The sequence below is a fragment of the Aethalodelphis obliquidens genome, unplaced genomic scaffold (assembly GCF_003676395.1).
Source record: "Aethalodelphis obliquidens isolate GAN/ISIS:26980383/991018 unplaced genomic scaffold, ASM367639v1 scaffold14, whole genome shotgun sequence".
NCBI lineage: Eukaryota > Metazoa > Chordata > Mammalia > Artiodactyla > Delphinidae > Aethalodelphis > Aethalodelphis obliquidens.
This window is the reverse complement of record NW_020837958.1, coordinates 26,890,454-26,916,539: the sequence shown is the minus strand read 5'-3', so window position 1 is coordinate 26,916,539 and position 26,086 is coordinate 26,890,454. Positions and strand designations below refer to the sequence as shown.

Sequence of the window (26,086 nt, the reverse complement as noted above, 5' to 3'; positions counted from 1 at the left end):
CTCGGTAGATGGTGGTTGATGTTGGAATAACAGCCCGATCCTGGACCTGTACGAGGGGCAGGATGAAGCATGCGGACCGGTGGACACCTACCTGGGCGAGCAGTGCACAGTCTCGGCCAGCGACTGTTATCGCCCGGCGCTGGTGGCTCGGGGACTGAGCCTCCGACTGGCTACTCCCAGCTAGCTTCCCTGGGGGCGCGAAAGTCCCGCCCCCAGCCGAGGAGAAGGCAGGGATTGGCTCTCTCGATGCCGATTGACGGCTCAGGGCTCGAGCGGCAGCCGCGGTGGAGGCGGGGCCACGAGCAGGAAGTGAGAGTGGAGGCGGCTCCAGACAGGCTGGCCAGCGGGCAGCTGCCGCCACTTTGCCGAGTCGCCGCCGCCACTGCGGAGATGGAGGGGCCGGGACTGGGCTCGCAGGTGAGTGCGGTTGGGCGCAGGCTGTCCCGGGTGCTCGGAGGGCGGCCGCGGCTGTGGAGAGAGGGAGGGCATGGATGTTAGGTAGCTCCCAGAGGGGCCTCCGGGGGCAGAGGGGCTGGGTCCAGGGAGGAGGAAGCCTGGAAACACCGAGAATGATGCAGGGAATTCTCTCCGAGGCGACCGGGAAGAAAAGGCAAGGACAGGGATGAGTGCCATACCGGCCCTCCATCCACCTGCGATCCGGGGCGCCCCGTGCCCGGCAGGGACCCATGCGGGCCCTGGGAGGGGAGGGTGGCGTTCCTGGGAGAGGTGTCAGGTGACACACCTGAGTTGGACCAGCCCGTTTTGACATTGGCCTGGAGTCTATGAGGTTCTAATCATTTCTTTTTCGGCCGGGGCGTCTGGGAACCCGCCTTCGCTCCTCCCAGCCCTGTTTTAGCTCTCCTTTCCACATCCTTGCTTACTCTTTGAAAGATTTGAGGCTGTTTGTTTAGGCTGGAGAAAGGCGGGGGGGGGGGGGGGGGGGGCAGGAAAGGGAGGTACGTGATAGCTATCTGCAAAATCTCAAAGGACTCTGTTCTGTGGAGGAGGTCGTACTAGAAGCCAGATGTAGTTTCAGAAAACAGAAGGGGCCAGTGGGGAAAGTTACAGGAGATATATGTTAGCTCCAAGAAAACTAGATTTTTGTCCTTTTTGCTTGTGGTCCCGACTGGCATATTATAGCTGTTTACTTAATTTTTGTTGAACACTTGAAAAATATTCAGATTCATTCAATGTTTAGTGAGTTCTTAGCATATGCCAAGTGCTTTTATATGCATTATTTAATTCCAGAATTGAAGCATCCTTAAGAAGGTGATATCATCCCCATTTACAGATGAGAAAACCGAAGCTCTCTCCAGCAGCTGGAGTGAATTAGGTAGTAGATTTTCTGTCCCTAGTGGGATCCAAGCAGTTTGAGATGATTGAGTTAGTTGGCCTCTAAAAAAAAGCCTTTCGCATATTGAGTGTTCCCTCACACTCCCCCTTTCCCTTCCTGCTTTCAGCAATCTGATGTAGGTTTAAGTGAGGAACAAGACAGGTGGGGAAGCTGTCGGGTGTTCTTGCATTTTGATAGAATAAAAAAGGTTTGCAAGCAGACCATATATTACAAAAGGGTGTAGAATCTTCACATGGAAACTATGTCTCATTTGTTGTTTGTTTTTTTCCCCTCAGAGTTTCAGGGAAACGTTGGTAGCAGTAATGATCATACCTTAATTACTGCCACTCATTTACAAAAGCCTTCAAGTGCTTAAAGTTCATTACCTTGTTATGCAGGGAAGATTGCCCTGCCGGAATTCCCTGCCAGATGGAGGGAGAGAATGATTCAGGGGTTGGAATTAAATGGGCCAAGGTAGAGAGATCATTGTTGTTGTTAATAATTATTGGTATTAACTTTTTCAATAATAGCAATAGATTTTACCTATATAAGATGCTCTACAGTTTGCAAAATACTTCCTTATTGTTATTCCTCACTGTGACCCTGTGAGGTGGGGAGGGATTATTATTCCAGTTTTAGAGATAAGAATTGAGGTTCAAAAAACTGGAGTCACGGAGATCCCTGGTGGTCCAGTGGTTAGGACTCAGTGCTTTCACTGCTGTGGCCCGGGTTCAATCCCTGGTCGGGGAACTAAGATCCTGCAAGCCGTGTGATGTGGCCATAAAAAAAAAAAAAAATTGGAGTCAGTTGTTAAAAGTCAGATAGCTGCTGAGAGAGCCAAGACTTCATTCATTCTACCAGGTGTTAAGCACTGTTATAGGTGCTGGAGATAAATCAGTGAACAAAACAGATAAAAACATTCCTGCTCTGGTTGAATTTGGTTCCCCTGATTCCAGCTGATAGGTTTTTGCCAGAACTGTCTGGCCCCCAGTTTCCTCTCTGACCTCATTTTTTACTATTTTCTTGCTTGCTCAATCAACCACAGCTGTGCTGGCCCCAAGGCCTTTGCACTTAGTATTCGCTCTATCTGGAGAACTCTTTCTTCATATAACCACATGGCCCCCCCCCCCCCACCTTTGTAAGGTCTTGACACAATCGTCACCTCAATGTGGTAGGCCTTCCCCATCACCACCACTACCAGCAACATTCCTTAACCTCCTTCCTTCCTTTATATTTCTTCTCGGCATTCAATACCATTAACATACTCTGTAAATAATTGTCCAGTGAATGAGCTTGGATAGTTAGCTCTGTTAATACAGAATGCTTCTGTTAATGCCATGAGAAATTTTAATGGCTATCTGTCAGATCTCTGTTTCTCTCTTTGTTTTATTTGATAATCTGTCAGGATTTTGACCCTCATCAGAGTTTAAATATGGTTTTCTAGATATTGGTTTTCTCTTAAATTAATAAACTTTAACAGTACTTATTTACTGTTTAGAAAATATAATTGGATTTAAGATATCTCCACGTGAGAAATATCTCTTATATCGTAAGTATGTTCCAGTCATCTATTGCTGTGTAACAAACCATCCCAAATCATAGTGGTGTAAACCAGCCATTGTCATGCTCATGGACTGTGCGTCAGGACTTTGGCCAGGACAAAGGAGGGATGGTTTGTTTCTGCTCCACCATGTCCGGAGCCTCTGCTGGAAAGACTTGTCACCTGGGATGACTTGCTAGCTGGGGCTGGTAACATCTGATGGTTCCCTCACTCACATGTCTGGTGGTTGGTGCTGACTTTGAGCAGGGACACCTACATGTGGCCTGGGCCTCTGGACAGCATGGTAGCTGGGTTCCAAGAGTGAGCATTTCAAGAGACAGAAAGAGGAAGCTGCCAGTTTCTGAGGCCTGAACCTGCAAGCTGGCAGAGCATCACTTCTGTGGTATTTTTTTAGTGAAGCAGTCACTAGTAAAACTCTTATGAGTTTGCTGGTGTCTTAAGAATTTGCTTGGTCTATTCTGTTACCTTAACATTGTAGGCAGCCCTACATCAGTTACGCTTCCACTGCCACAAAGGGTGTTTGTTTATGCGGTGATGCTTTTACCAGTACACATGTCAATAATGACTACTGTAACAGCTCCTCTTAGAACCATACAACATGGATTTGGAAAGAACTGTATAGCTATATTGACCTGCTCCTTTCATTTTACAAATGTAGAAACTGAAGCCAAAAATCGGGTAGATGATTAGCCACCATCATACAGCCGCCTGAAATCTGAGACTTGGGCCTTGTTCTCAAGGAGTTTACCTTTCACCATGGTAAAATGAAACAACTAGAGAGTACTTAGAAAAACATTTTCTTGATAACCAGAGAGTAATTTCTAAGAAGGATATTGTATCATGACAAACTTTGCTTTAATCTTTGTGATGGGAATGTATGGTTGTTTTCCTTAAACATTTTTATGCGACTGTCTCTGAAGGTAACCTCTCCCAAAGCAGGTCATCTCCTTTCTCACCTGTAGCTCTTACGGCAGAATCCTGGGAGGGAGTGATATCTAGAGCACAGGACATAGCTTAGAGCTGTGGCCGCTAAGCTTTTTTGATCATGCACTCCTATCAGTAAAGCAGTTTTGAGCTTGCACCCCTAGAGTAAAACCGCAGTGCGACAAGTAGGATTTGAAATGTGCATTTTTGTAAAATGTCATGTATTGTGAGATTAAGGGAATGATGAGTGGCACGTGCACTGCAAGCTGGCTGGGAGCTCAGGCCGCCAGCTGTGCGACAGTCCAAATCATCCAGGTACCACTGACTGCAGTTTGTTGTCCATGGTTGGCCATTGATCACTCTAACTTATGTGTTAATGGGGATGATTCCGTGTCATGTGGTTGGCTGGGACTTAAAAAGTTCAGCTCCCCTCTGTTTGATGTACCTGGGGGCTGGGGAAAGGAGCCAGTCTCTAAATTCATATTGTTATGGGGCATGTTATTGTAGGATTTGACAATGTGTTTCTAAATTGTATTCATGAGTGAATAGCTTAGTATATACTCATGGTAAGGTTTTGAATTAAAGATAGTAAATGTAAGTCTGCTTCAAATCAGCCTTCTTGATAATTTGTTATTTTTTTTGGAGGGAGGCTGGCTTTTTGTTACATCAGCTTAGATTGTCTTTGTTTCTACTTTATGTGGCCAGTAAAGAGCACCTGCTATGAGAAGTGTCAGCTCTGCCATTTTCTTGTTTGCTTGTACTTTTCCTATCGTTATTATTTCAGTTCGTGGCTTCTTGGTAGTAGTAATCAGTTTAAGCCACTTGCTCATTTTGGGAGGGGTAACTTTAAAATTAGTAAGTAGTTAAAATGAGATACTATACCTTGAAAATTACTTAGCCTGATGTATACTGCAAAATGTTGAAGGTCCCACTGTAACCCCTCTGGGTGTGGACTTTTACTCTGTCCCCAAGTTACCTTGTAAACAGACCATGAGGAGTGACCTACTTGATATACAGATTAAGTGAGGCTGCGAGGGCTAAGAATTCATAAATCTTTTTTTTAAATAAATTCATTTATTTAATTTATTTATTTTTGGCTGTGTTGGGTCTTTGTTGCTGCGTGGTCTTTTCTCTAGTTGTGGCGAGCAGGGGGTACTCTTTGTTGCGGTGCGTGGGCTTCTCATTGCAGTGGCTTCTGGTGTTGTGGAGCTCGGGCTCTAGGTGCGTGGGCTTCAGTAGTTGTGGCACGTGGGCTTGGTAGTTGTGGCTCGTGGGCTCTAGAGTGCAGGCCCAGTAGTTGTGGCGCAGGGGCTTAGTTGCTCCACGGCATGTGGGATCTTCCCGGAGCAGGACTCTAACCGGTATCCCCTGCGTTGGCAGGCGGATTCTTAACCACTGCGCCACCAGGGAAGCCCCCAGAATTCATAAATCTTAAAGAAGCCAAATGTATAAATTTTGTGGGTTCCCCTCTTTTTTTTTTTTTTAAAAAAAGGAAAAGTCATTATAACAGCTTTAACATTTTCTTCCGTTACCTAATGGGTCACTGAGTGGTTGGCCTTGAGTGCACTTGCCTCACTTTGGAGACCATTGACTTTGAAAACAGGCTTTGAGTTTATATAATCATTTTTAGGTTTTACTCTGATCTGGATTTGGACAAAAAATGATGATGTGAACAGAAAGTACCTCTTGTTCTCTCGTCTTTGTCACCCATTTTTGCCATTTAATCACATATTGCTTCCATTATCACTTTACGCTCTTTGTCTCTGACTTAGCTGCCCAATTAGACTTGAACTCCTGGAGGATACGTACCCACATCTTCTGTTTTCCTAGCATAATGCTTTGCACATCATAAATACACAGTAATTAATTGCTGAATAAATACATGCTTTTAATAAATAAATGCTCTTTACATTGAAATGTGTAATCCACCTCAACTTTCTGCATGAAAAGTGAAGCTGATGTCCTTAATGCCTTAAGGCATAATGAGAAGCAATAAATTTGTATCTGTATAATATGTGACATTTATTTGTGATGAAAAGTCTGTGTATAAACAAAGTCTTGATCTTCCTAATATATAAATGGAAACTGATATACAATCCACTAGAAAAACAGTAGACTATGAAAAGGCAACCCACAAAAGAGAAAGTATGAGAGCCAATAAAGAACAAACAATCAGACTCAGATTCATTAGCAACTAGGGGCATGCAAATGGTTGTAAAAAGATTGATAATATTCAGTTAGGAGGTTTGTAGGGAAAAAGAACACTTACATACTTACCTGTTGGGAGTGTGAATTAGGGAAGGTCAGTATCTGTTTATGTTTAAAATACACATATTTTTTGACCCAGCAGTCCTGTGTTGGGGAATCAGTGTTATAGAATGTACAGGATGTTAATTATAGGGTTGTTTAGAGAGTGAATGCTGAAATCAACCTGCATGTCTAACAATAGGGAAATGGTTGAATAAATTATGCTAGGTCTATACAGTGGAATAGTATTCAACTATTACTTGTTACTGATCTGCAGCGCTGTACATGATATATTGTTAGGTGAGACAGGCAAGTTGATGAATAATTATATAACTGGATCCCATGTTTGGGGATAAATTTTGTTATATATAAGAAGAAAATGATAAAAACCTATGTATCCTGTATAATGTTATATATGTTAAAGTATATACACATAGTGAGGAAGGATACACCAAACTGTTAATAATAGTATCTCTGTTGGTACAAGATTGGAAGGGAAAGAGTCCAGATTATCAACTCTTTATTTACTTTGGTATTGCTGGTGTTTTAAACTGAAAGTTTAAAAATTTTATAATTTAAAAAGTCTAAGTTTTATATGAAAAGCAGACTGATTTCTCTGTCAATTTTAGCTACATCTGCTGTTTATTGACGCTGGAGAAATTCTGAGTATAGTATATTCAGCTCTTTCCTTGACCCCTTGTCTTCTTCCAGTTAGATGTAATTATAGTTACTGTGATATGGTGAAAAGTAATGTTCTTATTTATGTTTTAATCTAAATACCTATATGTTTATTATTTAGCTGTGTGTGTGTGTGTGTTTGTGTGTGTAAAATAAGAGTGTCATGCAGTGAGGTTGAATTTACCAGATAAATCGGAACTTACGTATTCAAATAAGCATTTGTGGTTCTAGCTCTGGGTAAGATGGAGTAAAGCACACTCCACCCTGTCTGTCCCACTGAATGCACTAGATAGAAAGCTATTTAAGGATTCCCAAAAGAAAATTTTAGCAGGTAGGGTGGGGGAAAAAACCAGAATTCAGAAAACCACTGAACCAGGAACTAATTTACCTTTTTCCCATCTGGGTCCCCTCCTCTCTTCCACCGCCCTCTCCCTGGACTTGAACCCTGGAAGTGAGCATCCCTGCAGAGAGAGAGCACTTCTGGAGAAGCCCTCTAGTTCAGGTTCAAGGAGCAGGAAAGCGGACTCCTGGCAGCACAGGCACTGAAACTCTTGAGGCAGGAGGACTTCCTCTCTGAACAGAGGAGTTGTAGTCCCAAGACAGTTCTTAGAGGTGACACCTGAAGCATGATCCATGAAAGAAAAAAACTGATACATTATACTTCATCAAAATTAAAAATTTTTGTTCTATGAAAGAGATGTAAGAAATGGGAAGGTAAGCTACAGACTGGGAGAACAAGTTTACAAATCACATATCTGACAAAGGACTTTTGTCTAGCATGTGTAATATAAGGAACTCTCAAAACTTAGCAATGAGAAAATAAATAGCCTAATTAAAAATGGGTAAAAAGACTTAGACAATTCACCAAAGAAGATAAACAGATAGCAAATAGCACATGAAATGACACTCAGCCCCATTAGCCATTAGGGATATGCAAATTGAGACCATGATGAGACACTACTACACATCTATTATACTGACAGTATCAAGCGCCAGAGAGGATGCAGAGCAATTGGAGCTCTCATACGTTGCTAATAGCAATGCAGGGTGGTACAGCTACTCTGGAAAACGGTTCGGCCATTTCTTATAAACTTAACATCAACTTACCAGAGGGCCAAGCAGTCTCACTCTTAGAGAAGCAAGAACATGTGTTCACACAAAATGAATTTTTATACAGCTCCATTTATAATTGCCAAAAGCTGGAAACAACCCACGTGAGTCTGAATGGATAAACGGTGATACATTCATATAATGGAATACTTTATAGCAAGGAAGGACCTATTAATAACATACAGCATTATGCTGAGTGAAAGAAGCCAGTCTTAGAAGATTATATTCTGTCTAATTCCATTGTATGACATTCTGGGAAAGGTAAAACTAGTGATGAAGGACATGTCTGTGGTTGCCAGGAGTTGAGGTAGGGAGAGGGTGTGGCTAAAAAGGAATATCCTGAGGGAGGTTTTTGAGGTGTTGGAACCGTTCTGGATCCTGATGGTGGTAGTGGTTACAATTTACAGAACTATATACCAAAAAGTCAATTTAACTGTAAGGTAACTTAGAACAAAAGGATTTACTCCTTCAGAGTAACCTGTTGAGGAGTTATGGACTTACTGCAGTAAAACTACTATTTGTTAAATCTTTTTTGGAATTCCTGGAGAATTGATGTAGACACATCATTTCAAGTATCTTCAATTTTCTGTTCTTAATGTGTATTCATCCTTTGAGAATTTTTTTAAAACAATGAAAAGTTGGTCAGAGAGACAGTTGTGGTGAATAAGGTGGATAAAAGCCAGGTAACAACTTTATGGTAAAGAACAAGATGGGATTATAAAATAGCCAGTTTTGATCTCTAGGAATGATTTGCTAGGTATTTGATGTGAACCTCCACCTTAAATGCAACTAAAAATGCTGGATACAGTATAAAATCTTAAGTGTTTTATATTTTTGATGCTATTATAAATTTTACAAAAGATTCCTGAGGATTCTCTGTGTACAGGATCATGCTGTCTGCAAATAAAGGTGGATTTGCTTCTTTTCTAATCTGTATGCATTTTTCTTTCCCTTACTCTATTATTGTGTCTAGGACTTCAGTACATTGTTGATTAGAAGTGGTGATAGTGGGCATCCTTGCTTTGTTTCAGTCTTTAGAGTTCAAGCATTCAGTCTTCTACCGTTGACTGTATGGTAGCTGTAGATTTTTAAAAAATGCTCCTGATTAGGTTGAGGAGGTTCCCTTCTTTCCCTAGTGTGCTAAGAGTTTTTATCATGCATGGGTGTTGAATTCTGTCAAATGCTTATTCTACTGAAGTGAGTATATTTATTTTGTTAATATGGTGAATTGCACTGATTTCTTTTGAAATGTTTAAGCTTGGTTGTAATGTATATTATCCTTTTTATATATTACTGAATACAGTTTTGCTAATATTTCATTTAGGATCTTTTCATCTGTGTTCATGAAGGATATTGAGTCTATAGTTTTCTTTACTGCTTATGTCTGTTGCTTTTAGTATCAGGATAATGCTGCCTTCTAAAATGAGCTGGGAAGCAGTCCCTCTGTATCCTGAAGGAGTTGGTATCATTTCTTCCTTGACTGTTTTCATAGACTTTGCCAGTTAAAAGTCATGTGGGCCTGGAGTTGTTTTGTTTTGTTTAATGGGAAGTTTTAAAATTATGAACTCAATTTCTTTAATAGATAGAGTGCTACTCATTTCTTTTTAAGTCCATTTTGATAACTTGTGTCTTTCGAGATATTTTATGCATTTCACCTAGGTTGTTGAATTTAGTGGCATAAAGATGTTCACAGAAGCCCCTTATTACCCTTTTAATATTTGCAGAATCTTATAATGATGTCCCCTTTTTTAAACTTGCTATTTGTCATTGACATCTTTTTTCTTGATCAGTCTGACTAGAGCTTTATCAATTTTATTGATTTATTCTTTCCAAAGAGCCAGCTTTTGGTTTCAGTGATTTTCTGCATTTTTTTCTTTTTTATATTTCATGGATTTCCCTATCTTTATTGTTTTCTTCATTCTGTCTACTTGGGATTTAATTTTTTTTTCTCTAGATCCTTAAGATGAAAGCTTAGATCATTTATTTTAGTTTCTTCTTTTTTCCTATTATAAGCATTTAACGCTAAAAATTCACTCTATTTAGAAAAGTGTTGTTTTGTTTCCAAATATTTGAGAATATTCCACGTATCGTTTGGTTATTGATTTTTTAAAACATCTTTATTGGAGTATAATTGCTTTACAATGTTGTGTTAGTTTCTGCTGTATAACAAAGTGAATCAGCTATATTTATACATTTATCCCCATATCCCTTTGCTCTTGCACCTCCCTCCCCCCTCCCTATCCCACCCCTCTAGGTGGTCACAAAGCACCGAGCTGATCTCCCTGTGTGATGCAGCTGCTTCCCACTAGCTATCTATTTTACATTTAGCAGTGTATATATGTCAGTGCTACTCTTTCACTTCGTCCTAGCTTCCCTTCCCCCTCCCCGTGTCCTCAAGTCCATTCTCTACGTCTGCGTCTTTATTCCTGTCTTGCCCCTAGGTTCATCAGAACCTCTTTTTTTTTAGATTCCATATATATACGTTAGCATACGGTATTTATTTTTCTCTTTCTGACTTACTTCACTCTGTATGACAGACGCTAGGTCCATCTGCCTCACTACAAATAACTCAATTTCATTTTTTTATGGCTGAGTAATATTCCATTGTATATATGTGCCACGTCTTCTTTATCCATTCATCTGTCGATGGACACTTAGGTTGCTTCCATGTCCTGGCTATTGTAAATAGAGCTGCAGTGAACATTGTGGTATGTGACTCTTTTTGAATTATGGTTTTCTCAGGGTATATGCCCAGTAGTGGGATTGCTGGGTCGTATGGTAGTTCTACTTTTAGTTTTTCAAGGAAACTCCATATTGTTCTCCATAGGGAGGACAATTTACATTCCCACCAACAGTGCAAGAGGGTTCCCTTTGCTCCACACCCTCTTCAGCATTTATTGTGTGTAGATTTTTTGATGATGGCCATTCTGACCAGTGTGAGGTGATACCTCATAGTGGTTTTGATTTGCATTTCTCTAATGATTTGTGATGTTGAGCATCCTTTCATGTGTTTGTTGGCAATCTATATGTCTTCTTTGGAGAAATGTCTATTTAGATCTGCCCATTTTTGGATTCGGTTTTTTGTTTTTTTGATATTGAGCTGCATGAGCTGCTTGTATATTTTGGAGATTAATCCTTTGTCAGTTCCTTTGTTTGCAGATATTTTCTCCCATTCTGAGGGTTGTCTTTTGGTCTTGTTTATGGTTTCCTTTGCTATGCAAAAGCTTGTTTCATTAGGTCCCATTTTTAAATTTTTGTTTTTATTTCCATTTCTCTAGGAGGTAAATCAAAAAGGATCTTGCTGTGATTTATGTCATAGAGTGTTCTGCCTATGTTTTCCTCTAAGAGTTTGATAGTGTCTGGCCTTACATTTAGGTCTTTAATCCATTTTGAGTTTATTTTTGTGTATGGTGTTAGGGAGTGTTCTAATTTCATTCTTTTACATGTAGCTGTCCAGTTTTCCCAGCACCACTTATTGAAGAGGCTGTCTTTTCTCCATTGTATATTCTTGCCTCCTTTATCAAAGATAAGGTGACCATATGTGCATGGGTTTATCTCTGGGCTTTCTATCCTGTTCCATTGATCTATATTTCTGTTTTTGTGCCAGTACCATACTGTCTTGATTACTGTAGCTTTGTAGTATAGTCTGAATTCAGGGAGCCTGATTCCTCCAGCTCCGTTTTTCTTTCTCAAGATTGCTTTGGCTTTTTGGAGTCCTTTGTGATTCCATACAAATTGTGAAATTTTTTGTTCTAGTTCTGTGAAAAATGCCAGTGGTAGTTTGATAGGGATTGCATTGAATCTGTAGATTGCTTTGGGGAGTATAGTCATTTTCACAATATTGATTCTTCCAATCCAAGAACATGGTATATCTCTCCATCTGTTGGTGTCATCTTTAACTTCTTTCATCAGTGTCTTATAGTTTCCTGCATACAGGTCTTTTGTCTCCCTAGGTAGGTTTATTCCTAGCTATTTTATTCTTTTTGTTGCAGTGGTAAATGGGAGTGTTTCTTTAATTTCTCTTTCATATTTTTTGTCCTTAGTGTATAGGAATGCAAAAGATTTCTGTGCATTACTTTTGTATCCTGCTACTTTACCAGGTTCATTGGATAGCTCTAGTAGTTTTCTGGTAGCATCTTTAGGATTCTCTATGTATAGTATCATGTCATCTGCAAACAGTGACAGTTTTACTTCTTTTCCAATTTGGGTTACTTTTATTTCTTTTTCTTCTCTGATTGCCGTGGCTAAAACTTCCAAAAACTATTTTGAATACTAGTGGTGAGAGTGGGCAACCTTGACTTTTTCCTGATCTTAGAGGAAATGGTTTCAGTTTTTCACCATTGAGAATGATGTTGGCTGTGGGTTTGTCATATTTGGCCTCTATTATGTTGATGTAGGTTCCCTCTATGCCTACTTTCTGGAGAGTTTTTATCATAAATGGGAGTTGAATTTTGTCAAAAGCTTTTTCTGCATCTATTGAGTTGATCATATGGCTTTTATCCTTCAGTTTGTTAATATGGTGTATCACATTGATTGATTTGTGTATATTGAAGAATCCTTGCATTGCTGGGTTAAACCCCACTTGATCATGGTGTATGATCCTTTTAATGTGCTGCTGGATTCTGTTTGCTAGTATTTTATTAAGGATTTTTGCATCTATGTTAATCAGTGATATTGGCCTGTAGTTTTCTTTTTTTGTGACACCTTTGTCTGGTTTTGGTCTCAGGGTGATGGTGGCCTCGTAGAATGAGTTTGGGAGTGTTCCTCCCTCTGCTACATTTTGTAAGAGTTTGAGAAGGGTAGGTGTTAGCTCTTCTCTTTGATAGAATTCACCTGTGAAGCCGTCTCATCCTGGACTTTTGTTTGTTGGAAGATTTCTATTCACAGTTTCAATTTCAGTGCTTGTGATAGGTCTGTTCATATTTTCTGTTTTTTTCCTGGTTCAGTCTTGGAGGGTTGTAGTTTTCTAAGAATTTGTCCATTTCTTCCAGGTGGTCCATTTTATTGGCACATAGTTGTTTGTAGTAATCTCTTGATTTTTAATTTAATTCCATTTGTGGTCAGAGAACATACTCTGTATGAATTCAACCCATTTAAGTTTGTTGAGGCTTGTTTTATGGCCCAATGTATTATCTGTCTTGCTGAGTGTTCAATGTGTACTTGAAACAATATTTTTTCTCTTTTTTGGATGTAATTTTATGAAAATGTCAGCTGGATCCAGTTGGTGGATAGTGTTAAGTGTTCTCTGTCCTTTTCTGATTTCTCTCCTCTTCTCTATGCAGTATGGTTTTCTGTTTACTCATTCCATCAGTTGCTGAAAGAAGTATTAAAATATTCAACTTTAATTGTGAATCTTTCTATTTTTCTTTTTTGCTTCATGAATTTTAAAGTTCCTTTTGGGTGCATATGTATTTAAGATTGTTATGTCTTTTTTTCCTTAAGTCACTTAAAAATTTGTCTATTTATTTATTTTCTTTATTTTTCTGGCTGCATCGGGTCTTAGTTGTGGCATGCAGGATCTTCGTCGTGGCACGTGGGCTTCTCTCTAGTTGTGGCGTGCAGGTTTTCTCTTTAGTTGTGGCTCCAGAGCACATGGGCTCTGTAGTTTGTGGCATGTGGGCTCTCTCTTTGAGATGCGCGAGCTCAGTAGTTGTGGCGCGTGGGCTTAGTTGCCCTGCGGAATGTGGGATTTTAGTTTCCTGACCAGGGATCGAACCCATGTCCCCTTAATTGGAAGGCAGATTCTTTACCACTGGACCACCAGGAAGTCCCTGTTATGCTTCTTAATAAATTGGCTTCTTTAATATTTTGCAGTGTCCCTCCTCATCTCTGGTAATATTTCTTGTGCAGATGTCTACTTTGTCTTATACTAATATAACCACTACATTTCTTATGCTTAGTATTCCTTTATGCATGGTATATATTTTTCTGTCCTTTTACTTTTAACTTATGTATGTTTTTATATTTAAAGTAGGTTTCTTGTAGACAATATTGTAGTTTTTTTGAAAAAAATTTTTTTTTTTTTAAAAATCCAATCTAACAAACTCTGTCTTTCATTTGGTTTTCTTTAGACCATTTGTATTTAATGTGATTATCAATATAGTTAAGTATAAATATATTATCTTGTATGTTTTTTCCTTCTCTGTTTTTGTTCATTTTTTCCCTACTTTTCCTGCATTTAAAAGAATATTAATTGAGTGTCTTTTAAGTGTTTTATTTTATCTCTGCTGTTGGCTTATTATATGACTTTGTTTTATTTGTTTAGAGATTGCTCTTGGGTTAACATTATACACATTAACTTATCACTGTGTTTCTGCAAATACTATTATAACATCTCTTATAACAGTATATTTCTGTTTCTCTGTTATCATCAAGGAATTAAAAAATGTAAAAAAGTGTGTTACATTTACCCACATAATTATACATATTTACCCATGTAGTTCTATCACTCTTTATTCCTTTGTATTGGTTCAGATTTCCATCTGGTATTATTTTCCTTTAGCCTGAAGAACGTCCTGTATCATTTCTTGTAGCATTAGGTCTGTTGGCAGTTTTCTTAGCTTTTGTTTGTTTGAAATAAGTGTATATTTCACCCCTGTTTTTCGAGAATATTTTTGTTGGTGTTTCCAGGTTTAGTTTTTTCTTTCAGCTTTTTTAAACTGTTTTGCTTTTGTCTTCTGGCTGGTACTTACTGATAAGAAGTCTGAATTCATTCTTATCTTTGTTTTCTTGAACATAATATGTCTTTTTCCTTCAGCTGCTCTTTTTATCATTGGTTTCAAATGATTGTTATATGCCTTGGTGTAATATTATGAGGTTGGTTCTGCTTGGGTTTGTTGAGCTTGTAGGAGCTGTGTGTTTATAATTTTCACCAAATTTGGAAGATTTTTGTCTATTCTTTAGTCATATATTTAAAACTATTTCCTCTTCCTCTTCTGGGACTCCAGTTATACATATTCAAGAACTTGATTCATTGGGAGATATCCTTAGGGTGTGTCTACCACGACTCCCTGAAGCAGAGGCCTACTGTCAATACCCATGACCCTCCACCTACTACAAGTAGCAAAAGCCATTGGTGCCTTTGCAGATGACCTTTGTTTTATGACAAAATATATAATTTGGAATTTTCTAATATTAAGCATCTAATCCTAGTGGGTAGAATTAAAATGAAAATCTTCTGTAAGATATACCTCTAAGACTGAAAAAATAATCTTTTAATTAATAGATATTGTTGATAGTACCAAGTGCTTCATGATGTAATTGAATGTGACATTAATTCTCTTACTGAGCCTTGTCAAATTACTCTTACTCTTCAGTGCAGGAATCACGGCCACAGCCCCCACCCTCCAGGATTTGGTCGACACGAAGTCTGTGCACATGAAAACAAAGAACTTGCCAAGGCGAGAGAAGCTCTTCCTCTTATAGAGGATTCTAGTAACTGTGACATTGTAAAAGCTACTCAGTAAGTCTTCCCAGTGTTTTGTTTTATCCTTAGGTTCTGTTGAATTGTTATAATGACGCATGTGTGGTTCATGGCACTCCAGTGTACACCTTCCTCCCTTCATTCTCCAGTGATAGTATGTTTGTCATACCAACATCAGAGCACTTAATACAGTACACCTTAGCTGTTTATTATTAGTCTCTCCCATTAGATTGTGAGCAACTTCTGAGCAAAAGCATGTCTTTTTCATCTTTGTAACCCCAGTACTTTTACACAGTTTCTGTCTTCTATTAAGTGCCCAATAAATGTTTGTTGATTGAGTGAATGGTTTTAAATGACACTAAAACTAGACTCTGAGTTTGAAACACAAATCTGAATCTTTTAAAATGTACTACAACCTAAATATGAAGATGGGATAGAAAAATATCAACTCACACATTGGTGTGTGGTTTAAACATTTATTTATTGAGTACTTTCTATGTACCTATTGTTCTGGGTGCACTAGAAGAAAGTCAGTAAAATTGAAGTAGGTTTTCTGACCACTTGAAACTATAGTCGGTTATTTTGCTTGCCCTGAAAATGAAATATGTTTTGAAAGTTTCCCCTTAAGATGTCCATTTGTGGGTTTTTGCATTAAACCATTTCCAACGTTTTCACCCTTGTGGATCTCATTGACTGTTAACATCTACCCCACCTCTTGCCATTGAATATATTTTGAAATATTTTATCTGTCAGATTATGTTAATTAGTAATCCATTTTCTTAGTAATCAAATATAAGCCTGCCCATCAGAGCTTCTAATCTGCATGAAAGAAACTAATGTTACTGTACTAACTTGATATAATTTCTGTCAAAAGCAAAGATGTTTGGTGATTAGTTAACCTGTTTGGCTTTAATGTAGACTCATGTATTGCTTATGTTAGTTAAAAAGTTATTGACAGTTATTTGAATATTCTAATTACTAATTTATATGAACTCTGGAGGCTCTGGGAACCACTACTTTAGGTGAATATTGTTTGATATTGTTTGTATTATTATATTTATATGACTGTGAGAGTGGTCTTAAGGTAAATAGATATTTGCTTTAATTAGAATGGAAACATTTAAATGTTTCTCTGCAACCAATAAAGCTCTGTAATGATAAGTGAGAAATTAGGCTGTATTCACAGGGAATATCAATAAAAACTCACATTATGTATATTTCCCCAAATTTTCTTCAGGTCTTGGACTTTAAGTGGTTGTGAGAATATATTTAGGTAGTATTTGAGAAGGGTGAAAGAGCGCTAGCTAGGATAGGTGTTTTTGTATTTTCTAAACCACCAAAATCCTAATTATTGTGTACTCTTTATATTTCTCATGTAAAGGGAGTATTTCTTCTCCAGTAAAATGTTAAAGTTGATATTTAAAAGATGGAGAATATAAATATTGGGTCAAAAAGTTCATTCGGGTTTTTCTGTAACATCGTACAAACTTTTTGGCCACCCCAATACATATGTATCATTATCAACAATTCATTCTCTTATTAATATTTTCACTTAGCATTGTCAAATGGGTACCTCCATCTTTTAAAAAATGCCATAAAGACAGACAGACAGGCACACACACACGTTTTGGTGAGGCAGAGGTTATTTAACAGTGTAGGAAATAGAGACAATTCTGCCATTTTGTTTGATTTTGACCCTTGAAGACATATCGAAACTTTCAGGTCCCTCTAAATAGAAATAAATTTCAAAGAAAGCACTAAATGTTCTGGTGGGTCTTAATAGTTTCTGTGGAAAAGAAATAGTGCTAATGAATGATTTTTTTAATTATTTTAGCATTAAAAAGAGGTATTTCTCTCCTGTTTTTCATTCTGATAGTGAGTCAGTTAAATAACTCTCTTAAATATCCCTTCAGTCTGTCCCTCCTTTTACATTCCTGTTGCCTCTTTTTTTCAGGCTCCCATTGCTGCTCTCCTGTCTCTATTGTAAGATCCTCTAAACTGGTCTCTCAGTCTTGGCCTTGAATTAGCTTCCATACTGCCACTAATGTGATCTTTCTTACAGCCCAAAATCTGAGTGCTTTCCTCTTTAAAACCTTCAGTGGCGAGGGGCTTCCCTGGTGGTGCAGTGGTTGAGAGTCCGCCTGCCGATGCAGGGGACACGGGTTCATGACCCGGTCCAGGAAGATCCCACATGCCGCGGAGTGGCTGGGCCTGTGAGCCATGGCCACCGAGCCTGCGCGTCCGGAACCTGTGCTCTGCAAAAGGGAGAGGCCACAACAGTGAGAGGCCCGCGTACCACAAAAAAACAAACAAAAAAAACGAAACAAAAAAAACCTTCAGTGGCTTCCCCTTGCACTATAAAGTCTAAATTTCAAAGCATGGCAGAGAAGGTTCATGCAGTCTTTGCCTGCCTCTCCTAGCCTCATCTCTTGCCATTGCCTTTCTTATGCTGATGCTTCTGTGGTGCTAAATTGCTTATATTTCTCCAAACATCCACACAGTTTTATATCTCTGGTTTTCGTACATGCTATTCCTTCTGCCTGAAATGTCTTCCCTTCAACCTATAAAACATAGCTTGTATATCAGGTTCCATCTCCTTCAGGAAGGGCTAATCATTCCTTCCTTTTCTATACCTATACTGTGTGCATATTTTATTGTTGAATTTATCCCATTCCAAGTTTGCTTTTAGTCTCTCTCCCTTATTGTGAGGTCATTGCTTGGACTTGGTTTGATTCAGGGATAAGATTGTCATACAGAATCAACACCATGTATGCCAGGTGCATTCCTGGTGGAAAATCAAATGACATTTATTGAAAGAGGGCAAATGTGAATGTTAAAGTTTATTTAAGAAAATCAAGTTCAGCTCCAAATGGATTAATCTGATCATTCAATAGCCAGGTTTACTTTTGTTGTTTGGCTTTATAATCTGTCCTCTTTGTGCATATCTTTGTTAATTATTGTATTTCTATGTTGGCTGAAAGACAGATGGGATAAAGACATGGTAAAAGGAAGAAATTTTGATATTTGAAATTATTTTAATGGTATCAATTATGCATTTTCTTATTTCAGATATGGGATTTTTGAACGATGTAAAGAGTTGGTGGAAGCAGGATATGATGTCAGGCAACCAGACAAAGAAAATGTGTCGCTTCTTCATTGGGCTGCTATTAACAACAGGCTGGATCTTGTAAAGTAAGATGGGATATATTAGTTGAACCATCTCTAATCCTTTACTGTAAATGAATATTTGAAACTTTGTGCCATGCACATTGGTTATCATAGTATTGAAAAGGACCTCAGAGATCGTCTGGAGCAGGACTCTCACTGGCCCAAAAAGGAAAATTAAAAATAAAGCCACAGGGGACATCCCTGGTGGCGCAGTGGTTAAGAATCCGCCTGCCAATGCAAGGGACAGGGGTTCGAGCCCTGGTCCGGGAAGATCCCACATGCTGTGGAGCAACTAAGCCCGTGCGCCACAACTACTGAGCCTGTGCTCTAGAGCCTGTGCTCTAGAGCCTGTGAGCCATAACTACTGAGCCTGTGCGCCACAGCTACTGAATCCCGCGTGCCTAGAGCCCGTGCTCTACAACAGGAGAAGCCACTGCAATGAGAAGCCCACGCACCGCAACGAAGAGTAGGCCCCGCTCGCCACAACTAGAGAAAGCCTGCGTGCAGCAGCGAAGACCCAATGCAGCCAGAGAGAGAGAGCCACAGAGACCCATCATAAAGATAGAGTTCAGGCAATGAAATTGAACACTTTTGAAAAGGGAAAGCATAACACATTTTCCAGGATAGAACAGATAGTTTCATCTGGTTTAGAAGAATCACTGAAATATTTTATGTTGTAATAACGCCAGGAGGAATGGTTAGGTAGGGGAATAATTTAACTTTAAAAACAAAATTAAATATGGAACACATTTTAAAGTAGGCATGTGTGGGATTGTATAAAATAGTTCCCCTTCATAAAGCACTACTGCCTACCCATTGTTTTTGTTTTTTCTTTGTTTTATACCTTAGCATGTAAAATGTGTATGTATGTGAATGTGTATATGTTTTGTATTATACATACTTAAAATCCTTGAGGTTTAAAAAAGTAGAAATATACTAAAGTTTAGAATAAACAGATATACAGATATACTCACAAGCAAACTCCTTTTCTGTGGAAATAAACTGGTGTATTGTTTAGATAATATGATATATGAAGCACAAATAATGAGACTAATTCCTGTAAACCGCTGAAGAAAATAAGTCTCTTTATAGTTTCACTTTATACAGTGTATCCCATCTGTGCCCCCAAAATAGAGAGTGAAATGCTCAAAATGTCTAACTTCTCCAAAAGGATTTTGAATTAATTTTTTGCTACCTACTTTTAGAATTCATTCCCACATAGTAATTCTAATTTTAAACTGTTAGCAGTGACACAGTTTTACCTTTCTTCTTGCCAGTTAAGTAGAATATCTGTAATAGAAACCTTTTTTGAATATAAACCATTCCAAGAGTGTTGTGGTGGTTAGAATATGCAGAGAGTAGTTATTACGTGTTTGGTGTATAGTTGTCATGGAATGCTCATGACAGCAGGAGTAACTACTTAACATGATGAGAATATTTCATCAGGGATCTGTTTGATGCTGTTGTGTGAATCTTTCACACCTCTGTAGATCTGAGTGTTTTTAGGGAGGGGTATTATTATAATTTCTGTTTTCTAATACATTTATTACTAAGAAAAATTGATGTTTTCTTTCTTAGTATGAATTTTAAGTTTTAAATCTTATTTTCATTTATGTCTGCTTTTAACAGGTTTTATATTTCGAAAGGTGCTGTGGTAGATCAGTTGGGCGGAGATTTAAATTCAACTCCCCTTCACTGGGCCATCAGGTAAAGGTTTCTTTAAATACTGAAATTGCTGTTCAGAATCAAAAGTGACTTACTCATTTTCTGAATATTACAGACCAGCACTTTCCAGTAGAATTTTCTGTGATGATGGAAATGTTCTATTCTGTGCTGTTCAGTAAGGTAGCCACTAGCCATACATGAAATGCAAAATGTGGCTAATGCAGTTAAGGAATGGAATTTTTAATTTTAATTAATTTTAACTAATTTGAATTTAAATAGCTGTATATGACTAGTAGTCCATATTGAAAATTGCAGTTACGGACCATTTGCAAGGCTTTCTTTCCTTTTCACGCCTTCATTCAAAAATAAATAAATAAATAAATTACAGTTTTAAAGAGTTTCCAGAGATGATGTTTTTGTGTTTAATTTGGGGCTCCACTATGATGCTCAACCTCAAATATTTGTATTATATTTTATAATCAAAATAAAGATGTTTAATATTTGATCACATGGATAAAAGTGGTAGTTCAGTGAGTGTAAACTCAATCAGTTCTTTTCTCTCGTATGTGTTGGCATCTGAAGCTGAAGTTAGTAAGTGTCTGTGCGGATACTTAACAACTTCATCTTTCATTTTAACTCCATTCTTTCTGTGGTTGGTGGGATTGATATGAACCTGAAAGTGAAGTGAATAATTGTTCATTTAAGGCAAGGAATTGAATCTTTTCTCCATAGCCAAGAATTTTGAGGAATCTCGGGTTAGCTCATCCCCCTGTTAAGCTACTGAAGTACAGTGCTTTACAGAGAAATGAGCCATATTCAAAGAGAAATATGTAGTTCCTAAGAAAAAGAGTATCACAGTATACTTGCAGTCTGTGAATGTTATGCTGTGGCATATCTGCTTCATGATTATTTTTTGTTTTTAAAATAGCAGCAGTAAAGTCTAAGTGGTTTTTAATTTCCATTTTTATCATTAGTTATGTAAAATTACTTACACATGGTAGTAGTCTTACACATAAGATTTAAGGTAGATTGGGAGGTTATTAAGTTTATTACCTGCACTCAAGAAGGACCATCCAGATAGTTCTAAGTTTGGAGCATCTATGTAAAAGACATTTAGAGAATCTCCAGTGTTTTAAAAATCTGTGTATTGTTAGGCAGTACTCTTTAAATCTAACCAAAATCCTTCGTGTCTTAGGAACATTGGTTTCTTCCTGAATTTTTCTCTTTTTTGCGCGACAGAATACAGTATAATTTTTGTCCTTTCTTTCCAGACAAGGGCATTTACCTATGGTCATATTATTACTGCAGTATGGTGCAGACCCCACTCTTATCGATGGAGAGGGATTCAGCAGCATCCACCTGGCAGTGTTATTTCAACACATGCCCATTATAGCATATCTCATCTCAAAAGGACAGGTATGTTTTGAAATGTTTCTTGTACTCCAGCTATTGTAAATCTGAAGGGATTCAGAGGATGATTACTAGCAGTCTGTCCTCATTTTTTTTTCCGCCCTCATTTTTAAAGTAGAAGTTACAGATATCCAAATATTCAAATAGTAGCCTCAGTAAGTCTAGCTATTGAATACTGCTTTTCCAGCTTCACTGGAGCAAAAAGGATAGGTCATTTAGCTCAGTAACATATAATAGATGTTTCTGAAACTTGTAAGCCTATAATAGTTTTCCTTGTGATCCCAAGTAATTTGCAGAGTTTTTCAAAAACATGACTTCAAAGCCTGTATTTTTCTTCTGATTGAATGTGGAAATGGTAGTCAGATCACTAAATTAACCCATCATTTGCTTGCATTATTTAAGTCCAAGTGGAGACCAATTTGAATGTATGTTTCTTATTGTTCCCTAAAGTAAATCCATGAAAAATGGCTTGCCTTAAGTGGCATCCATTTATGGCACTGGTTAAATTATAGGTTGCTGGCAGTGGGAGTTTCACTGTCAGCTCTACTTGCCTGGGATATGCTTTCTGGTAGCAAGTAGTTTATATATCAGTAGTCTCGTCTGTAACAGGCGTGGAAACATGTTTGCACAAATGCTGTTGGGATGATTGTGTTCTCTTCAAATAAGCACTTTCTCTTAGACTCAAATAAGCACTTTCTCTTCAACTCAAGTAGAATAATTATAACTTCCTGGGTCTCATTTTGGAAAGCTATATGACGAGTCATCTTTTCTGCTTCTCTTTGGGCTTATTCCTCCAAGGCCCATAAGAATATTCAGTAACTGACTTTTTTTTTTTTGCTTGGTTGAGGTATCATATACCTCAAATCTGGGTCCATTTTATTAAAAGAAGCATATCCTCTTGGAGGTATGATTTCCCTTTTTTTCTATATTCTAGAAAATAAAAAAGAACTTTTCATATTTTACTTTTTGAAACATAAGTTCAAAATTCCAAGTTGCCTCAGAAGACCAAGAGTTCACTATTACTGGAAGTTTTTAAGTAGAGACTGGATGACTTTGTGTAAGAGGGGGTAGTATGAATTAATGTTTCGGTTAAAGTCTAAACTAAGTGACTTCTAAGGTCTCTACTGTCTCATATTTGATGGTGTTTATCAACATTTTTCTCTTTCCCTTAGCTCTCTTCCACTCACAGCATACGACATTTAAAATCATATATTCAGATTTTCCCTTTAAAAAGTTTTGTAGGGATCAATGGATTTTAACCCTATGGATGTGAAGCAGAACATTCTTTTATTCAAATGATATTTGAATCCTTCTTATAGACACACTAGTGGTATTGAATGTATTAAAGAGATACTTCTACTAAGAGAGGAGACAGAATCTTTACTTTGTTTACAATTAGGCTGATTGACTCTTCTTTTTGAACAGAGTGTGAATATGACAGATGTAAATGGGCAGACACCTCTCATGCTATCAGCTCACAAAGTACTTGGGTAAGTGAGTTTAATTGAATTGCCTTATTCTGACTCTTGATCCAGCAATTTAAGTATCTTAGTCTTTGTGAGATGACACAACATTCTGAGGAAGAAAGTAAGATTTTCCATCTTGTGACTGTGATATGGACTTTTAATGTAGTTGTAGTTAGAAAAGCACCATTGAAGTAAATTTTCTGTTTTCTGGTAGCTTTGGGGAAAAGTTTGAAAGCTACTAATAAGAAAAAATATTTCCTTACAGAACAGGTAGAGATTCCACAGCATATACTTATTAACATGACGTACATTTCTTAGTTTACATTTTTCAAGAATGGCTACAGGTTTAAATGCTCTCATAATTTGAAATGTAGATGAGAAATAGACTTTCCAGAAAACAATAAATTTTGAGGTTCTCTGACATTGTTGACTGCTCTGAAAATATTAATTATAACTGATCTATGAAAATAGTATGTTTATATGTTCATGTCAGTTATTTACATATTTAAGTTTTTGTGATTATTGATCACCATATTGTGATTATTGATCATCACTTGTGATTATTGATCACCATATTGTCCAACTTCTGTTATTCTTCTATTCAAATACGTGCTACAGTTTGCCCTGTATCAGTTTTGTTTCCAACGTTGTACTTAATTTCTGATTCTGCTTTTACTTAAGATGTCTCCCCTAGGAACTGAGTTAGTTCTGATGCCATTTCCTTTTAGCTCATGTAGAGGTGGGGCTGGGGTAGAATTTTGTCAGAAAGCATTTTATCATTGCTGGTAACTGTAAAGTCAGGTATAATGTTTAAAAATCTTGATAGAATAAGTAAGGTAGAATATTGTTTTATTAAAGGAATCTCTTGAGTAGTCATAAAAGAAGGGAAGGTGTTGACGATAAAGTAAAAATATTTCATTGAATTCTGCTTTCAAGTCCATCACTTTCTATGACAAACAAATATTTTAGGACATTATTTATACCACTTTATGCAGTAATTGGTTGGAGGGAGAATGTGAAGTTAGCTTTGGTTTATCTCCTCAAATATAATGTTGTACATTTAATTTTTTAATTGGATAAATAACAGCATTTAATGTTGGCCGAAGTTAAGTGTAAAAAAAATGTTAACCAATAAAACAGCAACATGAAAGTAAAAATTTGAAAAACAAAAGCTGTTATCCCACAGTATTGATGTTAAAATTACATTATATAGCAGACTATCACTTAATAGATCTCTTGGGGCGGGAACTCTCCAGTATTAGCACCTAGAATGGAACTCTGCACAGAGAAGTTCCTCAGTTTTCAGAATACTTACTGATTGGTTCATTGATACGTTAGCAAACAGTTTCATTGTTTACATTTACCCTTCAAATCATTCAGCTGTCTAATATCTCTTGGTGTTTTATTGTTTTGAGACAGGTCAGAACCAACTGGATTTCTCTTAAAGTTTAATCCCTCTCTCAATGTAGTTGACAAAATACACCAAAACACTCCACTTCACTGGGCAGTTGCCGCAGGAAATGTTAATGCCGTTGATAAACTCTTGGAAGCTGGTGCTAGCCTGGATATCCGAAATGTTAAGGTATGACCAGGTGTTTATCTCCCTTAATTTATTATATCTTGAGTTAGAAGACTGATAAATTAACATAAAGATAAGCTATACATATGTTTTCAGTTACCACGAGATAAGTATAAACAATAATAGTTGGCTACCCTTGGAATAAATACAGTGAATCTGTGATTCTGGTGAGTTTTTAAAAATGTTTAGCATCTATGGTATTGATATATCAAAAATATAATTGAACTTTTTTTTTTAGGGAGAAACCCCTCTTGATATGGCTGCGCAAAACAAAAATCGGCTCATTATTCATATGCTAAAATCAGAGGCCAAAATGCGAGCCAACAAAAATTTCAGACTTTGGAGGTGGCTGCAGAAGTGCGAGGTACTTTCATCCGGGGCCTGTTCTGGGGGCTGTAAAAACTGTTTTGTTCATTTGTTTTTGTTTTTTAAGGCATCAGGGGAAACCAGGGAGTTGGCCTAGTGCTGCATTATATGTGCTGATTATACCTTTCCCACACATCCCATAACCCACAGTTGGAAATTTGGCACTTTTATTGGTAATTTATTGTTGGTCCTTATCTAGATGGCTCCAAAGCTCCACGAATGGCCAGGAAAATCTAAGTTGTAATAGAGAATATAATTAAAATTATTAAAATGGGGTATTGAATTGATTTCACTATTTAACGTTTTCATATATGATAGCATCGTCTTATCGAATAATAATTAGTAATTATACCTTCAGGATGACTCTAGATTAATAGGCATGGGATTTCTATGCAGAGGGTCATCATGAATACTACACCAATTTTGCATTTAGGTATGTGGAGGGAGAGAAAAAGAAGTAACGGTTGCTCCTCAGTCTCCTTTGCCATCTCCTCTGCTCTCTCCCCCGCTTTATTGGTAGAGTGCCCTGTTCTTTCTAGTCATTCTCTTGGTGATTTCATGAACTTCCATGGCTTTAAATGCCCTCTCTATGTTGACAACTCCCAAAGTTATCTCTAGTTCAGACCTTTCCATACTTGTATATCCAGCTACCTTGATTTGTCCAGTTCACCGTCCAATAGGCATCATCAACATAACATCCAAAACTGAGCTCCTGATCTCTCCTCCCCACTGTCCCTAACTGTTTCATCTACAGCTTTCCCCATCTCAGTAGGTGGCAACTCCCACTCTCCAGTTATCTTTGCCTTTTCTCTGTCAAATCACGTATCCAGTCCGTCAGGAAAACGTATTGGCTAGTTCTGCCCTCAGTATATATCCAGAATCTGACCCTTCTTACCATTTTACCATGGCATTTTGGTCCAGCCACCGTTATCTTTCATGTGGATTTCTGCAGCTGTCTGACATCTCCCTGCCTCTACTCACCTCTAGTCTCTTCTCAACAGAGCAGCCAGGTGAATCTTAAAGTGTAAGTCAGATACTATCATTCATCTGCTTAGAATCCTATGATGTCTCCCACTTTCTCCCAGAGTAAAAGCCAAAGTCGGGCTTCCCTGGTGGCACAGTGGTTGAGGGTCCGCCTGCCGATGCAGGGGACGCG

The 26,086-nt window shown here is 37.9% G+C and overlaps 1 protein-coding gene across 2 annotated transcripts in view; it reads left to right on the top strand.

Moving 5' to 3' along the window:
- Positions 1–289: 289 nt before the first annotated feature.
- Positions 290–26,086, top strand: part of ZDHHC13 (zDHHC palmitoyltransferase 13) — a 48,932-nt gene continuing 23,135 nt past the window's right edge. The window contains exons 1-8 of one of the 2 annotated variants that reach the window (XM_027115215.1): positions 290–417; positions 15,170–15,315; positions 18,346–18,468; positions 20,074–20,151; positions 21,381–21,525; positions 22,945–23,009; positions 24,405–24,567; positions 24,803–24,928. In XM_027115215.1, coding sequence (XP_026971016.1) covers positions 391–417; positions 15,170–15,315; positions 18,346–18,468; positions 20,074–20,151; positions 21,381–21,525; positions 22,945–23,009; positions 24,405–24,567; positions 24,803–24,928 — 873 coding nt within the window. In that variant the 5' untranslated portion in view covers positions 290–390. The remainder of the gene's footprint in view (positions 418–15,169; positions 15,316–18,345; positions 18,469–20,073; positions 20,152–21,380; positions 21,526–22,944; positions 23,010–24,404; positions 24,568–24,802; positions 24,929–26,086) is intronic. The other variant, XM_027115216.1, reaches the window with a different exon arrangement.